Genomic DNA, 16,764 nt, shown 5'->3' with positions numbered 1-16,764 from the left:
AAGCAGTAGTGTTTGAATGTTCTCTTCGCTTAGTTCAGCTTCCCGAAGCTCTCTTCTGCGTTCGACGGTGAGGGGAATAGGTTAGAGTTTGCTTGTATCAGCCATTGCCGAGCTGTCGTAAACACAGCTTCCTGGTGGGTTAGAAATAGAAGCATATTTAGCGTGAGAAACTGACCACAGTTCAGAATGTTTAAGCAGACAGCCCTCGACTCCTCAGGGTTGTGGGATGTTTTGAACATAAGGTGTGTTTGAGTGGGCGTCTCCATCCCCGGAAGGTCCTGGCTGTAAAGACGTACAGGTGGGTTTGTCACCTCTGTGGGTGGAGGACTCCTGGTGTGCAGCTGTGGCTGAGGCCACTCTTCTCGCGTCCTGCTCGCCTGGCCTTACGTACACATTGTGTGATTCGTTCTGGTAGATTCTAAACATCTTAACTCGGGCTCTACTTGATACCTTACTGTTGTTTGTAACCTTCATATGCTACCTGTTTGACCTGAATTTTTAAATCTGAAAAATACTCCATTTCCCTCTCCTTGTTATAAAAACCACCCTTTGTTTTAGTTTCTGACACTAGAGAATTCTTCAATTTGGGCTAAGGAAAGAAGTGTAGAAAGAAGATGACTGTAAAAAATTGGAGGCAGAAAATGTTAGGTAAAGGTAATTAAAAATATATATCATTTTCAATTTTGGGTTAGGAAAATCATATACATAAAACATTTGGACACAAAGTAAATACCTATATTTAAAAGCAGTACGTTTAATTACAGTAGTTCAGTTTTGTTTTGTTGTAAATTTATTTATTTATTTTTGGCTGCATTGGGTCTTCGTTGCTGTGCACAGGCTTTCTCTACTTGCGGCGATTGGGGGCTACCCTTCGTTGCGGTGCGCGGGCTTCTCATTGCGGTGGCTTCTCTTGTTGCAGAGCACGGGCTCTAGGCGCGCGGGCTTCAGTCGTTGTGGCTCGCAGGCTCAGTCGTTGTGGCTCGTGGGCTCTAGAGCGCAGGCTCAGTAGTTGTGGCTCGTGGGCTCTAGAGCGCAGGCTCAGTCGTTGTGGCGCGCTGGCTTAGTTGTTCCGCGGCACGTGGGATCTTCCCGGACCAGGGCTCCGACCTGTGTCCCCTTCATTGGCAGGTGGATTCTTAACAACTGCACCACCAGTAAGTCCTAGTAGTTCATTTTTATTTTGAGTGTAGTTTGCTTATTTTTATGCAGCTATTTAAGAAACTACTTTGTAGTTGAGGTTACCATTTGTACCTTTTTTCATTAATAACTGTTAAAATCACTTTTTTTTTTTTTTTGCTAGATTTGGAAGGGCAGGGAAATTCCTTTTTAAACTGAAAGAACTTTGTGATAGGCGTACTTTAAAATGCTAATTTCATTAATATCAAGCTTTTTCAAGGGTTGTGAAAACTCTTGTCAAAAAGTTACGTTTTTCCAGGTGGTGTTTTCTGCTATGTTAATAGTGAGTTTGTGTTTTTCTGCCACATAATTTCATCTTTCTACATATTTTTAAAAATTCTTAGATTGCATACTGCCTAGGTTATGAAATGATAGATAAATGATTGGCATTAAAAAATTTTAAGTATCAAGGTGCCATCTATGATGGTGGGAGCATTCATTTGAAGACTAAAGAGACTACAGATCAGTATCGATTCTCAAGAGTGGACGAGCGTCACCCTAGGTCCAGACTCGGTACTTTCCTGGTGGAAGGCTTGGTTGTAGCAGAGATGCTACAGCAGCTCTCAGCCAACCAGTATCCGAACAGATAAAAATGCCATACAGTGAAAACGAAACCCAGAGTCGACATTCAGACAGTGGGAGGAGTGACTTTAAACATTTTTTGTACCTGACATAGTTTGTCTTTAAATGTGACATTAATACATTCTGCCTTAAGAACCTGATTGCAGCCTCTTAATAGTGAGGCTTTTGAACTGGCAGGAGGGATAGTTTTTAATCTGTGTAGGTTTATTCTGTGAAGACTGCAAAGGTTCGTGTCTGCATGACAGCCAACTTGCCTTTTGGGGGCGTGGGGATAGTTTATAGAAGCCTGGCAATTTTTCTCATAATACAATGAAAAATGTTCCAACAACAATTGATTTAAAATGTGTTTCTGCTTCATTGAGGGAGATTTCTAAGTAAAACCTCATTAGGCCGTCGGGAAAGGCGAGTTCCTTGCACCGTCTCTGTGCCGTAGTTGGTGGTTCTGGTCTAGTTCCCTCTGAGAACTGGATGGCCACCTGCACGCAGTGCTGTCGGGCCATGTCTGGAGTTCAGAGTTCACAGGATCCGATGTGCCTCGGTCAACCGGAAAAGCAAAATGAGGCAGAATGCCCCATGCCTTGCTTAGAGCTCAGCTAGTGAAGCTTCAGCCGAATGGGGTTTAAACAGCAACTTAAGGTTAGTGCTCTTCTGAATTAACAGCACCTTTATTCTGGGTTTGTTTTTCAAAAGCAGATCTGCACTCTGCCCCTCCCGATGTCACTACGGGCCTCGCACAGCATCAGCACACCTACTGTGAGCGTCCACAGCTGGCTTCTATGAGAGGAGCCCCTCGGGGGGGCAGCAGGAGCGTCCTAGAGACGGCAGGTGGTGAGTATCCTCTCTTCCTTCTTTTGAGACAGCAGAGCACAGGTATTGGACCTCACCTTGGTGTCTTCAGTTTAGCAAACCTGAGCCAGCCATCGGGTATCATCCTGGTGCACTTAAACTGCCCGTGTGTATATCTTGCGGAGAAATAATCAGGAATAGCTTCGGAATTGGTCAGATGGGGAAAGAGGGGAGTAGGGAGGAGAAAGCCTTCACATTTAAATCAGACGCCCAGAGTTTGGATCTACGGTACTGTGGGAAAATGAGAAGCTGGGGAATTTCCTTTCGTGGACCCAGTAGGATGAGGGCAGCCCTGCCTGGGACAGCAGCCCCGCCTGGGACAGCAGCCCCGCCTGGGACAGCAGCCCCTGCAGTCTCCCTCCTCAGCAGCCTGTGATCAGTGCAGCCATGGCTGGGCTGTCCCACATGCAGGCCCCGAGATGTCAGCATGAGTCTCGTCTCCTCATTTGTACTATTTCCTTTTGAAACAGTTTCCAGTATCTTTTATCAGAATCACATGGAGTTTTCCTTCCAATGTGCCAAATTTGAGTTAAAGAAAAATCCAGAGTATCTCAGGAGTGTTTTATACTCCTGAGCAGTTGGTCAGATTTTGTTGAGGTCTTTCAACTCCTTGTTCAGGTGCAAGAGGAGAAACTAAGTCAACATGAAGCAGGCTTTACATTTGTTAGATAGATTTTAAAATTTTAATTTGTTACTCTCTAAATTTTCTTTTTTTAAATATTTATTTATTTATTTTTTGGCTGCGTTGGGACTTAGTTGTGGCACGTGGGATCTTTCGTTGCAGCGCGCGGTGCGCGGGCTTCTCTATAGTTGCATCTTACAGGCTTAGTTGCCCCGTGGCCTGTGGGATCTTAGTTCCCCGACCAGGGATCAAACCAGCATCCCCTGCATTGCAAGACGGATTCTTAACCACCGCACCACCAGGGAAGTCCCTATTTAAAATATTTTAAGAACTTGGTTGAGGTATAAATGACATATTTTCTACTGCACATATTAACGTGTGTAATTTTATCAGCTTTAAGAGACATGTACACCGTGAAACCCCCACTGCAGCCAGCACACCCAGCGCTCCTGGAGGCTTCCTTCCTTGTATGCCTTTGTAACAGCTCTTTGCTGCCCTTTTTGGCTTCCCTCAGACAACCGCTGATTTACTTCCTGACACTATAGATTAGTTTGCACTTTCTAGGATTTTATATAAATAGAATCGCCCAGCATTTACTCTTTATTGTCTGACCTCTGCCACTCTGCAAAATGATTTCGAAATTCATCCATGTTCTTGCATGTATCAACAGTTCATTCCCTTTCTTGATCTATTTCATCCTACAGATGCACCCTAGTTTATCTTTTCACCTACTGATGGATATTTGGGGTGTTTCCAGTTTTTGTCTATTAGAGGTAAAGCTGCTGTGACTATTCCTTTACAAGTCTTTGTGTGGGTATATCCATTCATTTATTTGGGGTCAATACCTAGAAGAAAACCTGGATCATATAGTAGGTTTATGTTTTAGCTTTTTAAGAAATTGCCAGACTGATTTCCCAAGTGGTTGTACCATTTTACATCCCCACTGTTAGTGATAAGAGTCCCAGTTCTGGGCGTCCCTGGTGGCGCAATGGTTGAGAGTCCGCCTTCCGATGCAGGGGATGCGGGTTCGTGCCCCGGTCCGGGAAGATCCCACATGCCGCGGAGCGGCTGGGCCCGTGAGCCATGGCCGCTGAGTCTGCGCGTCCGGAGCCTGTGCTCCGCAACGGGGGAGGCCACAACAGTGAGAGGCCCGCGTACCGCAAAAAAAAAAAAAAAAAAGAGTCCCAGTTCCTCCACATCATTGCCGAGAATTGGTATTGTCGGTTTTTAAATTTTAACCATCCTAATAGGTGTGTAGAGGTATCTCATTATAGTTTTAATTTGCATCTCCCTAATGACTGATGATGTTTAGCATCTTTTCATGTGCTTATTTGCCATCTATATATCTTTTTAGAAGAGTCTGTTCCAATCTTTTGCTTACTTTTTAAAATGTGTTGTTTGTTTTCTTACTAAGTTTTGAGAGTTCTTTATATAATCTAGATACAAGTTCTTTATCAGGTTTACAAATTGTACTTTCTCCCAGTCTATGGCTTGTGTTTTCATTCTCTTAATAGTGCCTTTCAGAGAGCAGAAGTTTTTAGTTTTGATGAAGTCCAGTTTACCATTTTTTTCTTTCATGGATCCTATTTTTGTGTTATATCTGAGATATATTTTCCTAACCCGAGGTCATAAAGGTTTTCTCCTATAGTTTTATGTTTTATGTTTAGGTGTATGATTCATTTTGAGTTAAGTTTAATATCAGTGCAAGGTATGAACCTAAGTTCACTTTGCTGTATATGGGTGTCCGGTTGTTCTAGGATCATGTAATACAAAGACCCTTCTTTCCCTATCCAGTTTCTTTGGCATCTTTAGTGAAGATCGGTGGACCGCATGTGAGAGAAGCCTGTTTCTGGGCTCTGTACGCTGTTCCACTGCTTTGTCTGTCCTTATACCGGTACCACACTGTCATGATCATATATGTATATGTGTGTGTGGGGGGGGTTATATAATACATCTTGAAATTGTGTACTGTAGTTTGTCTTCAACTCTTCTTTTCATTTAAAAAATTGCCTTAGCTATTCCAGTTCCTTTGTATCTTAATATATAGTTTAAAATCAGTTTGTTAACTTCTACCAGAATTCCTGCTGGGTTTTGACTGGTACTTCACTGACTCTCTAGATCAATTTGGAGAGAATTGGCATCTTAACAATACCATATGTTTCAATTGATAAATATGGTATATCTCTCCATTTACTTAGCTCTTTAAAAAAAAATTTCAGCACTGTTTTGTAGCTTTCAATGCACAGGTATTGCACATGTTTTGTTAAAATTATCTCAGAATAGGGACTTCCCTGGTGGCGCAGCGGTTAAGACTCTGCGCTCCCAACGCGGGGAGCCTGGGTTCGATCCATGCCACAACTAAAGGAGCCTGCGAACCGCAGCAAAGGAGCCTTCCTGCCGCAGCTAAGGGGCCCGCCTGCCACAACCAAGACCAGGTGCAACCAAATAAATAAATAAATATTTTAAAATGTGTACATTAAAAAAAATTATCTCAAAATACGTTATATTTTTTGATGCTACTTTGTACAAATGGTGTTTAAAGTTTTTCCAGTTGTCTGTTGCTCATCTAGAGAAACAGAGTCGGTTCTTTTATATTGACCTTGCATTGATTCTAGTAGTCCTTTTGGTCGATTCTGTAAGATTTCCACATGTATGATCATATTGTCTATGAATACCATCTTACTTTTCTTTCCAAATTGTTTGCCTATAGGAACATTCAGTTTCCTGGCTTTATTGCAGTTTCTAGGACTTGTAGTAATGTCAGTTAGAAATGTCAAGAGTGGACACAACTTGCCTCGTTTCCCATTTTAGGGGAAAGATCCGCTTTTCACTTTTTAATTGTGGTGTTAGCCATGGGTTTTTCATAGATGCTCTTCATCAGGCTGGGGACGTTCCTTTTTTTCCCCTAGTTTTCTGAAAATTTTTATCATGATTTTTGTTAAATGATTTTTAAAATGTGTTACACTCATCACATGGTTTTTCTTTCATAGTCTGTTAATATAGTACATTTCATTGACTGATTTTTGAAGATTAAGCCAAAGGTATGTTCTCAAGATAAACCCCACTTGGTTATGGTGTATTACCCCTCTTACATATTGTGGATTTGATTTACTAGTATTTTGTTAAGGATTTGTGTCTATGTTTGAGATAAATACTGGTCTGGGATTTTTGTCTGGTTTTGGTATCAAGATAATACTCATCTCAAATGAATTGAGCAGTGTTCCTTCCTCTTTTGTTCTCACGTCAGTTTTGTGTCTTTGGAGGAGTTTGTCCGTCTTGCCTCCGCTTCGCAGGTTCCCTCATTATGGGTTGGTGTGGGACCTGCGATGCTGTCCTGCCCGGTCCTGACACCAGCAGTTAGGGTCTCCTCACTCTTCATCTTAATCGTTCTAGCTAGAGCGTTCACTGGATTTTGTTTATCTTTCAAAGAACCAGTTTTAGTGTAATTGTTTTTCTCTATTGTTTATCTTTTTTTTCTATTGTATTTATTTCTACTCATATATATTACTTCTTTCCTTCTCCTTACTTTGGCTTTCCTTTGCTCTTCTTCTTCCAGTTTCTTTATTTTAAATCCAGAATGTGTTTATCGGGAGGTTTTTCTGTTTGTCTTGATTCAGTTGCTGCCACGCCTGCCCCTCCCACATCGTCTGCTGCTTTCGTGATGGCAGAGACGGTGCCACGGCCCCAAATATTTACTCTCTAGCCCTTTAAGAAAAAGTTTGCCAGCTCCTAGTACAGGAAAATAAGCAGAAAATACAGACAATTCACAAAAAGAAATGTAAAAATAGTTCTTACACATGATGTTCATTCAGCCTTTTTCGCAATTAGGGAAATACACATTGTTGGTGGGAATGCAAAGCAGCTCAGCCTCTCTGGAAGAGCAGTTGGTAAGATCTGTGTCTGTGCTTCCATTTGGACCCAGCAGTGCCAGTGTAGGAGTTTACCCTGAATGCACACCTCTAAAAATAAGGAAACACGTGCACACGAGGTCGTTCATCGCAGCACTGTCTATACCTCCAAAATACTGGGAAGTACCTGTTATCCAAGCCTCTCAAACTGGTTGAATAAACCTGGTACATTCACACTGTGGCGGACCGCGCAGCTGCCAGGAGTAGCGAGAAGACCTTTATGACCTGGAATGAGGTGCTTTTCCGGGAGACATTAAGTGAAAAGGCGAAGAGTAAAGAAACGTTTATAGTACACCACCTTTTGTGTGAGAAATAGGAAAATAAAGCAAGCATAAATCTACTGTCTCTATAGAAGGAAATGCAGGAAGGATAAGCCAGAAAGCAGTGGGCTGGTTCAACCCGCAGGTGCATGGGGTGGGGTGGGCAGAAGGACTTTAGGAGGGAGTGACATTTCTTTGAGTTTATCTTTTTATATAGTTGTGATTTTTAGAAGTACGTTCTACACATTCAAAACATAAACTTAATGGATGGAAGGAAGGGAAAAACCCTAAAACTGAAAGGAATTGTAAGTAAACAAACCTGATTGTATTTCCAAGAACTACGTAGCCACCCTTAAGAGGGTGAGGGGAGAGAGCTGACAGAGGTCAGTGATGGACACAGCACCCTCGGTCCGGGACGAGGCTGTGTAGGAAGCACAGAAAACCAATTCTGAACTCTTGTTCCTAGCTTTGTTTCTGTAGTGGTTTGGGTACAACAGTTGGAACTGATTCTGTATCTGTGATAGCACTGAGCGAGGGTGTTGGTGTTGGGAGCCAGGGTTCTCGCTGCAGAAGGAAGGCGCCCAGACGTGGAGCACAGCACTGGGGGCCCTGGCGTGGACTCGGGGCTCTAGGATAGAGACCTGTATCTGTTACGCGGCCCGTGTGCACATGTGTATTGTATGTGTAGGGGGTATGCATATCCATGGGTACATACGTGTGCATGTGCACAGCATTCGTTCTCAGCTCTGTGTGCTAGAAGAAGAAAGACACGGAGCGGCAGCAGTGAGCACACCGTGGCGCCAGGTCTTGGCCTTCAGCACCTGTCCCTCTCAGGAGAACCAGGAAGGGAGGAAGGAAGTCAGGCATCAGCCGTAAATGTCAGTGGACTGCTCAAGCTGGAAAGTAATTCAGCAACCGTTGCAGTAAACCTTGCCTCTGGCAGAACGACCAGCAGCTGTTAAATGGAGGGGGAGCTGGGTGAAGATCGGGATACTCGTGAGGTCCTGAAGTGTCTCCTCTCACACTCTTATTGGTGGCACAAGCCAAAAATAGTACCGATAGTGGAGCCCTGCACGGCACATGGCCCGGGTGACAGAAACCTGCGTCTCCCGGAGGGTAGGTGGGTGTCCCGTGGGTCTGGACGTGATGCTCAGGTACTGCTTCAGCCAGGAATGCAGCATCTGACTTGAATCCTGAGAAAACCTCAAGCAAATGCAGGATGAGGTATGTGCTACTTAATGATGGAAAGAACTGGACTCTTTCAAAGTGCTGGTGTTGTAAAGGACAAGGGAGACTGCTGACCAGGCCAGTGAGTGCAGCTCTCGATTGCTGGCCCAGCCCTGGAGGAGGGAGGTGCCAGCTGCCTCGCAGTGCACGGGGGTGGCTGGGGCTCCAGGCCTTGCCCTCGCCTCCTCTGCCAGAGCGCCTGCTTGTGTTCCCACGTGCCTTTCCCTCGGAGCGCTTGTCACCGAGGCTGGTGCCCTGTTCCACCAGCACATGTACATATTTCTGCTGGGTTTTGTGCAGCAGACGGTGGCCTGTTTGAGGGCAGACTCTTGTCTGTCTTGGCTGACTTCACATCTCCCGGAATGGCGTTCCTTAATAATTATGGAGGACACCAGAGAGCTTTTAGCTTATGCGGGTTATATCTCTGTATATTTACCATATTAGAAATTAAAACTAAAGATTTTTAAAAATATTTACTAACTCATTTAAAAATAACAATAATAAGCTCATTATCTCTTAACATAAGTAGCACATATTTATGAAAACAGTTCTAATACAACGAGATGCCGTGAGAAGGGTAGGCTTGTCTGCTGCGGTTGCTGGTCTCTCATAGCTGGCGAGAGAGCAGCGTCTGGGTGGGTTCCGTCTGCTGGGCGTCCCGCACTGTGTGGCCTCTGGAAACCTCCACTGTGCGCGTGTGAGAGAGGAGAGGGAAAGAGCAAATGGCGTCTATAATGTGACCCCTGAAAGGGTCTCGGGCACCCCCAGGGGTCCCTGGGCCACTCTGAAAACCGCTAGCTTAGAACAAGTTCTGGTTCCTGGAAGGCATTCAGTAAACATTTGTCAAATGAACTAATAAATTCCAAAATGGCCATTTGAGGGGGCCAACGCTTGGTTGGATTTACAAGTTCTGACGCACTCACGCGGGTGGTCTCTGGACCTGGGTTCCGCATCCAGCCTCAGTGCTCTCTTCCCGTGGCAGGTGTCCCCGTGAGCAGCAGAGTGTCCTCCAAGATCCAGCAGCTTCTTAACACCCTGAAGAAACCAAAGCGCCCTCCACTGAAGGAGTTCTTCGTGGATGATTTGGAGGAGGTGTTGGAAGGTGAGTGTCCCAACTCCGGCATACTAGTTTGTGCAGACAGGGTGGCCGTTACAACTGAGGACACAGGCAAACGTTCTTCATATGTGGGTCAGACCCAGACTCTGTGGTCATCGTGTGTGGTGGGGACCTCAGCGTCACACATGACCTCGGGCTCTGTGTCAACAGCTTGTAGTTAAGAGACAGCGTCTCTCTGTGCCTCTGGTCCAGTGGTTAGTACTTTGTTAGAATACGTCTAAGATTTCATTTTACTTCCATGATTTAAATTTTTATTTAAACTTTAAATCTGAAATACTTGTCTTCCCGTGGTTTTATTTATTTATTTATTTTCCCCTTGGTTTTAAATTATTATATCTTTAGCAAAGTTTGGGCTCTTTTTCAGGATTTTAGCCTCTCATTTATGAATGATATATATATTTAGAGAAAAAGAATAGACTTATTTTTTTTAATTACCAAGAAACAGAAAGGAGTATAAATCTGTAGAAAAGTAAGAGAAGTGAAGCCCCGTACAAGATAGCAGCGTGTGACGTGTGGCTGGGGCCTCGGGACACCAGGCCACCCCCTGCCCCCGGCCTTGCACCTCTGCTGTGCGGTAGTCCCACAGACAAGCTCTGGTGTCTCCTCCTACTTGGGGATTAGACATGGCTGTTAGGGCACGTCTGTGTAATCAGATCACGCCTTTCAAATTCAGAGTTCAATGCTATGAATGCTTTTTAGGAAGTCTTTCGTACATTTGGGCAAATCTTGATGACATATCCACTGGAAACGTAAGAGATTTTACTTTATTCTTTTCATTCAACGTGGTTTGAGCACCTAAACTGAAGTGGTTATTCTACTCTCATCCTTTATAAGTGGGGACACCTGCTTCTCAGGTGCCTTCTGGGTGAAAGCCTGGGGGTCGTTGTAATCCTGGGGTTACAGTAGCCAGGATTCATCTTGATCCATGACTAGCTCTCTTTCCATCCTTGCTCAGTTGGTCTGTGACTGTTACAATGATGGGGAAATCTAATAGCCTTCTTATAATTGGTATTTTTAAGGAAGAAAAGTATAAAATGTGAATGCCTAACGGTAGAGTACGTGCCTGCTTCTGTGAAATGCTGCTTTTCACACTCGGTTTTGCTTGTAGTGCAGCAACCAGATCCAGGTCAGCCGAAGCCTGAGGGCGGCCAGACGGCGGTGCTGAAGGGGGAGCTGCTGGCCGTGGGCAGCACCTGGCCGCCGTCACTGCTGGCCACCTTGCAGCAGTGGGGCACCACGCAGCCCAAAGCCCCGTGCCTGACCGCCCTGGATACCACGGGGAAGGCCGTCTACACCCTCACCTATGGCAAGTGTCAACAGAAAGCAGCTGGGCGCTGGCTAGCTGTGAAATATTACATGTCGTACAACACAGACGTGCAGCTTGAGGACCATGAGAGAACAGATTCCTGACAAGCTGACACAGCTGGCAGGGAAACAGAACCTCGCCTCCCCCCGGGGGCCCCTCCCGGGCCACTGCCCTTCCCCCACCGGGGGACCACTTCCTGCCTGGTGGTTTCGAGAGTTCACATCTGTGTGTGCATTTCTGAACAGTGGAGTTTAGTTTTGTCTCATTTTGAACTTTGGACAAGTGGCGTCAAGCAGTATGTGTTTTTCGTGTTTGGCATCTTTTGGTTCCATTCTACGTGTTTATGTAACACGAATCGCGTGCATTTGGCCGGACATGTTTTCACGGAGCACTCAGCCCCGAGGCACTTCTGGCCCCCAGGCCGGCGTCCCCCACAGCCGAGGCCAGCGCCCTGCTGACCGCTGGGTGTGAGCCAGTCCGAGGTGCTCTGGGCTGCGTCTTGCTCAGCGTTGTCTGAGGTTCATCCCTGTGCTGTGTGCTGCATGGTCAGTTCATGCTCGTTGATGGATGGTATCTCATTGTGAGAATGCAACGTCTGAGCTCAGCGGCAGGTGGGCGTCTGGGTTGTGTCTGCTCCGGGGCTGCTGCGTGTCAGGCTGTTGTGAACGTTCTCTGTGGGTCTGAGGTGGACGTGTAGGCGTTCGTGCTGCTGTAGGCGTAGGACTCGCACGTCAGCTTCAGGACGAGCTGGCGAGCTGTTTCCACCCCCCCAGCCCTGGGGGAGGAGTCCCAGCACTGGATACTGTCTGTCCCCGTTCGCCTTCCTTGAGGGAGCATCATGGTGTCCAGTGCCTGGTGCCGAGGGTGCTTCTAATGTGCTTACTGGCAGCTTGAACACCTCCTTCTATGAAGTACCCAGATCTTTGGCTCATTTTTCTGTTCGCTTGCTAATGCTTTTTATGTTTCAGATACACACCTTTTGTCCAGTACGTGTTTTGCAAATATCTTCTTCCACCCTTTGCACTGTCTTTTAACACTTTTAATTGTGGCTTTAGAGGAATAAGAAGCCTTAACCTAGGCTCAGGTTAATGTAGTCTGATTTATCTGTTTTCTCCGTTGTTTGTGCTTTCTCTTCTGTGTAGGAAGTCTTTGCCAGACCTAAGGTCACAAAGGCATTCTCCTCCTCCGAGTCTTCTTCTGAAGACTCGTTCTACTTTTCACACTTGTTGTTATGATCCATCTACAGTTTAGTTTTGTGTATGGTGTGAACTTGGACTCATTTTCTCTCCTATGAATGGAATTGACCCACTATCATTTGTTGAGAAGCAGCCCTTCCCCCAGATATGGCTTTGTCATCCGTCAGGTGAAAACTGTACTTGTGGGTCTGTCCTCTTCACCATCCGCGCTTGCTGAGTTGCTGGAGCTTTACGAGTCTGTGTTGGATGTCAGTCCTCCAGCTCTGCGATTGCGCCTCAAGATTTCCTTGACTATTCTTTTTTTTTTTTTTTTTTGCGGTACGCGGACCTCTCACTGTCGTGGCCTCTCCTGTTGCGGAGCACAGGCTCCGGATGCGCAGGTTCAGCGGCCATGGCTCACGGGCCCAGCCACTTTGTGGCATGTGGGATCTTCCCGGACCGGGGCACAAACCCGTGTCCCCTGCATTGGTAGGCGAACTCTCAACCACTGTGTCACCAGGGAAGCCCTCCTTGACTATTCTTGGCCCTTTACATTTCCAAGTAAACTTATTTATTTATTTATTTATTTTTGGCTGTGTTGGGTCTTCATTGCTGCAGGCGGGCTTTCTCTAGTTGCGGTGAGCGGGGGCTACTCAGCTACTCTTTGTTGCAATGCGCAGGCTTCTCACTGCGGTGGCTTCTCTTGTTGTGGAGCACGGGCTCTAGGTGCGTGGGCTTCAGTAGTTGTGGCACACGGGCTCAGTAGTTGTGGCTCGCGGGCTCTAGAGCGCAGACTCAGTAATTCTGGTGCACAGCCTTTGTTGCTCCGTGGCATGTGGGGTCTTCCCGGACCAGGGCTCGAACCTGTGTTCCCTGCATTGGCAGGAGGATTCTTAACCACTGCACCAACCAGGGAAGCCCTCCAAGTAAACTTTAGAATCAGCTTGTCCATTTCCAGAAAAAAATCCTTCTGGGGTATTGATTGGCAGTGCACTGAACCCATTGTCCAGCTTGAGGCGAATCGGTGTCGTTGCGTCTATGGGATCTTCCAGCTCATGACCCTGGAATATCCCGCCTTTGAAGGCCTACTTTAGTTTCTCTCAGTGACGTTTTACGCTTTTGAGTCCAGGAGTCTTGAGCTTCTTTCGTTAGATTTATTCCTATTGTAATGGAATGATTAAATTTTTTTCTACTCAGTTGTTGCTTGTAAATAGAAATGCAATTGATCTTTTAAATGGTGACTTTGTATCTAGTGATCTTGTGAAAGTGACATATTAATTCTTTTTGGTCTATTAATGAGTAGTTTTGGACATCCTGTGCACAAGTTGAGCCCCTGTGAGCAATGACGGTGTTGTCTTGGCCTTTCTAGTTCTCACACCTTCGGTTTCTGTTCTTGTCTCACTGCACAGGCTGGAACCGCCAGTGCAGTGTGAATCCTTCTCTGTCTTAGGTGGAAAGCAATTGGTCTTGAAGTACGCTGTTTACTGTAGCTTTTTTGCTTGTTTTATGGTAGAAATTCTTTGTCATAATGAAGTTCTGTTTCTAGTTTGCTGAAAGTTTCGCACCATGGGTTGGCTTTTTCTGCTTCATCGAGCTGACCATACAGTTTCTCTGCCCTCCTCCACTAATTTGATGAATTACATTGATTAATTTTCAAATGTAAAGCAGCCCTTGCATTCCTGGATTAAATCCCACTTGGCCAAGATATCTTTTCAATAAACGCCTGGATTCTAGTTGCCAGTATTCTGTTTGGGGTCTTCGCACCTGTGCTCGTTAGAGACATGGCTCTGTAATTCTTTTTTGTTTGTTTGTTTTTGTTTTTGTTCTGCGGTACACGGGCCTCTCACTGTTGTGGCCTCTCCCGTTGCGGAGCACAGGCTCCGGACGTGCAGGCTCAGCGGCCACGGCTCACGGGCCCAGCCGCTCCGCGGCATGTGGGATCTTCCCAGACCGGGGCACGAACCCATGTCCCTGCATCGGCAGGCGGACTCTCAACCACTGTGCCACCAGGGAAACCCTGTAATTCTTTAAGAAAGGAGCTCGCTGCGCACTCATGAGTGTGCTTTGCTGACAGCCTCCACCTGGAATTCAGCTTCCGGGTGCGGGTTACACGAGGCATTGGGACCAGGCCTGTGTTCCATTCAGCACAGACTTCCCTTGTGAGGGAGCCTGCAGGGACTGCGGCCGGACGGCGTCACCCGCATTCACTGTCCCGCACTTCCCGGGAGCCCTTCTTGTGCCTCGCTCTGCCTCAGTGCTTCCTGAAGACCCCAGCCTGTGGTCCTTCTCTCCTTGTCTTGCGTTTTAAGTCTGTATCCACTACACCCGTAAGACACCACTCACTATTCTTGCTTTTTCAGTCAGGAGTCGTGCTGTTTTTTCTTTCCTTTGCGGAATGTTCCTTCCTGCCACTCCGCGTTTCCCACTGTAACCTCTCCTGCTGGCTGTGGGACTGCCCGCGTCTTCCTTTGTGAAGGCGGACAGGCATCTGTCAGCACTCTGAAGACTTCTGTGATATCTTTTGAGGAGTGAGATGCCAGATTATCGCTCCTCTCTGGATGAGGATGTGTCTTTTTCCCTGTGATGGCTTTTTGGCTTTGGCTTGCATCTGTCTTACTGTGATGTACATATTTAGCTGTTATGTTCTTTGGAAGTTTCCTGCTTGGGGTCCACAGGGCTTCGTAGATCAATGGAATGGTATCTTTCATCAGTTTTTGGAAAATTATAGCCATAATTTCTTGATATAGTGCTTCTTCCCCATTTCTCTCTCCTATCCTCCTGGGAGTCTGATTACATTTATATTAATACCTTTTCTGAGTCCCACGTGCCTTTTTCATATTTTGCGTTCTTTTTTAAAAATTTGATAATTGATTAATTTTGGCTGTGTCGGGTCTTAGCTGCAGCATGCGGGATCTTTCATTGTGGTGCATGGGCTCTTCGTTGCAGCCCACAGGCTTCTTTCTAGTTGTGGCACCTGGGCTCTCTAGTTGTGGCATGCAGACTCAGTAGTTGTGGCGCACGGGCTTAGTTGCCCTGCGGCATGTGGGATCTTACTTCCCCAACCAGGGATTGAACCCACGTCCCCTGCATTGCAAAACTGATTCTTAACCACTGGACCACCAGGGAAGTCCCATGGCATCCTTTTTATATATATACTTCAGTTTGGAGATTTTCTGTTTTCCTTTATTCACATTTTATAAAACTGGTGTGATCTGTGTGACCCTTTCCTCTTGTGGGGGGGGGGTCCCCAACCACGGGTTTTGTCTTATGTGGCGACTTGGGGGCTCTGCCTGGCCTTTCAGAGGTTTCCACCCGCTGTGCATGGCCCCGAGATTCAGCAGACTCCTCTTGAAGCCCCAGTCTCCGCGCCCCAGCAGCAGCACTCCGAGGGGCGCAAGGCCGTGAGATGTTCGTCTCCTGTGGGTGCCAGACGCTAAGCCCCGCCCCCCCCCCCGCTTTTGTAAGAACAGCTGCTGAAGGTCAGCTCACCTCCCAAGGGTTTCCCCAGGGGTCTTAACTCCTCTAGTTGTCTTTGCTGCTTCCGACAGATGGTTTTGCATTTTATCCAGTCTTAAGTCATTTTGGGTGCGAGTGCTGGTCTGCCACCACTGCTCCTTCCTGTGTGGAAGCAGAGTCTCCGACCTTTATGCTTTTAAGATTCATCCGTATCATTGTGTATAGTTGTAGCTCATTCATTTCTGTTGAGGAATGAATATTGAATATTTCAGAATGTATGTCTCCATTATACTGTTGATGGACTTTTGGGTCATTTCCAGTTTTAATTGTTACAGACAGTGCTACCGGGAACATTCCGGTATGTGCTACCTGGTGTGTAAGCGTGCATTTTTGTAGGGTATGTACTTAGGAGAGGAGGTGCTAGCTAGTTCTGGGATTATGACATCTTTACATTTATCAGATAATTCCAGACTTTTCCAGTTTGCACTTACCTGATCAGTGTATGAGTCCCACCTTCTCCCTGTCATTGGCAGGCTTATTAATTTTGGCTAATCTGGTGAGAATATGGTGACAGTCGTTGTGGTGCTAATTTGCCTTTTCCTGATGACTAAGTAGGTTGAGATCTTTTCCTGTTTTTGATCATTTGGGTTTTCTCTTTTGTGAAGTGTTGTTGAATCTTTTGCACATTTTTATACAGGGTTATTTGTGGGCGTTTTGTGTGTTCTGGATGCCAGTCCTTGTTGGCGGCTTACTGTGTGCCCTGGCCGCTCACGGCCCTGCAGCAGGCTTCCCTCCTCCCCTCCTGGGCTCTAGCTCTGCTGTTCTCCCACCCGCGTTTAGACTTGCCGCCCACCCGGAGGGAGTTTAGTTTGTGTGTGTGGTGTGGGCCTGGCCTCCGGGTCAGTTTTCAGGAAAGATGGCAGTTGTCCCGTTCTTGTCCCCTTGGTGCTACCTGTGTTGTCAGTGGAGTTGTCCACATGGGGGTGGGTCTGTTTGGGGTTTTTTGTTTTATCACGTTGATTTATATTCTACCCTTACGCCAATAGCACGCTCTTTTTTTTTTTTTTTTTTTTTTTTTTTTTTTTTTGT

General features: G+C 46.2%; 1 protein-coding gene across 32 annotated transcripts in view; it reads left to right on the top strand.

Moving 5' to 3' along the window:
• DIP2A (DIP2 acetate--CoA ligase A) overlaps positions 1 to 16,764 on the top strand; it is a 96,323-nt gene that overhangs the window by 28,320 nt on the left and 51,239 nt on the right. For 27 of the 32 annotated variants that reach the window (XR_003436956.1, XR_003437017.1, XR_003437075.1 and 24 more), the window contains 3 exons: positions 2,449 to 2,586; positions 9,604 to 9,723; positions 10,847 to 11,044. Coding sequence is in view for 19 of the 32 variants with exons in the window: in XM_027126055.1 (XP_026981856.1) it covers positions 2,449 to 2,586; positions 9,604 to 9,723; positions 10,847 to 11,044 (456 nt within the window). In the remaining 13 variants the exon portion in view is untranslated. The remainder of the gene's footprint in view (positions 1 to 2,448; positions 2,587 to 9,603; positions 9,724 to 10,846; positions 11,045 to 16,764) is intronic. The other 5 variants (XM_027125663.1, XM_027125290.1, XM_027125383.1 and 2 more) reach the window with 3 other exon arrangements.

This window comes from Aethalodelphis obliquidens, unplaced genomic scaffold (genome assembly GCF_003676395.1).
Source record: "Aethalodelphis obliquidens isolate GAN/ISIS:26980383/991018 unplaced genomic scaffold, ASM367639v1 scaffold1, whole genome shotgun sequence".
Classification (NCBI taxonomy): domain Eukaryota; kingdom Metazoa; phylum Chordata; class Mammalia; order Artiodactyla; family Delphinidae; genus Aethalodelphis; species Aethalodelphis obliquidens.
Note: the sequence above shows the minus strand (reverse complement) of the source record. Positions and strands in the feature narration are given on the sequence as shown.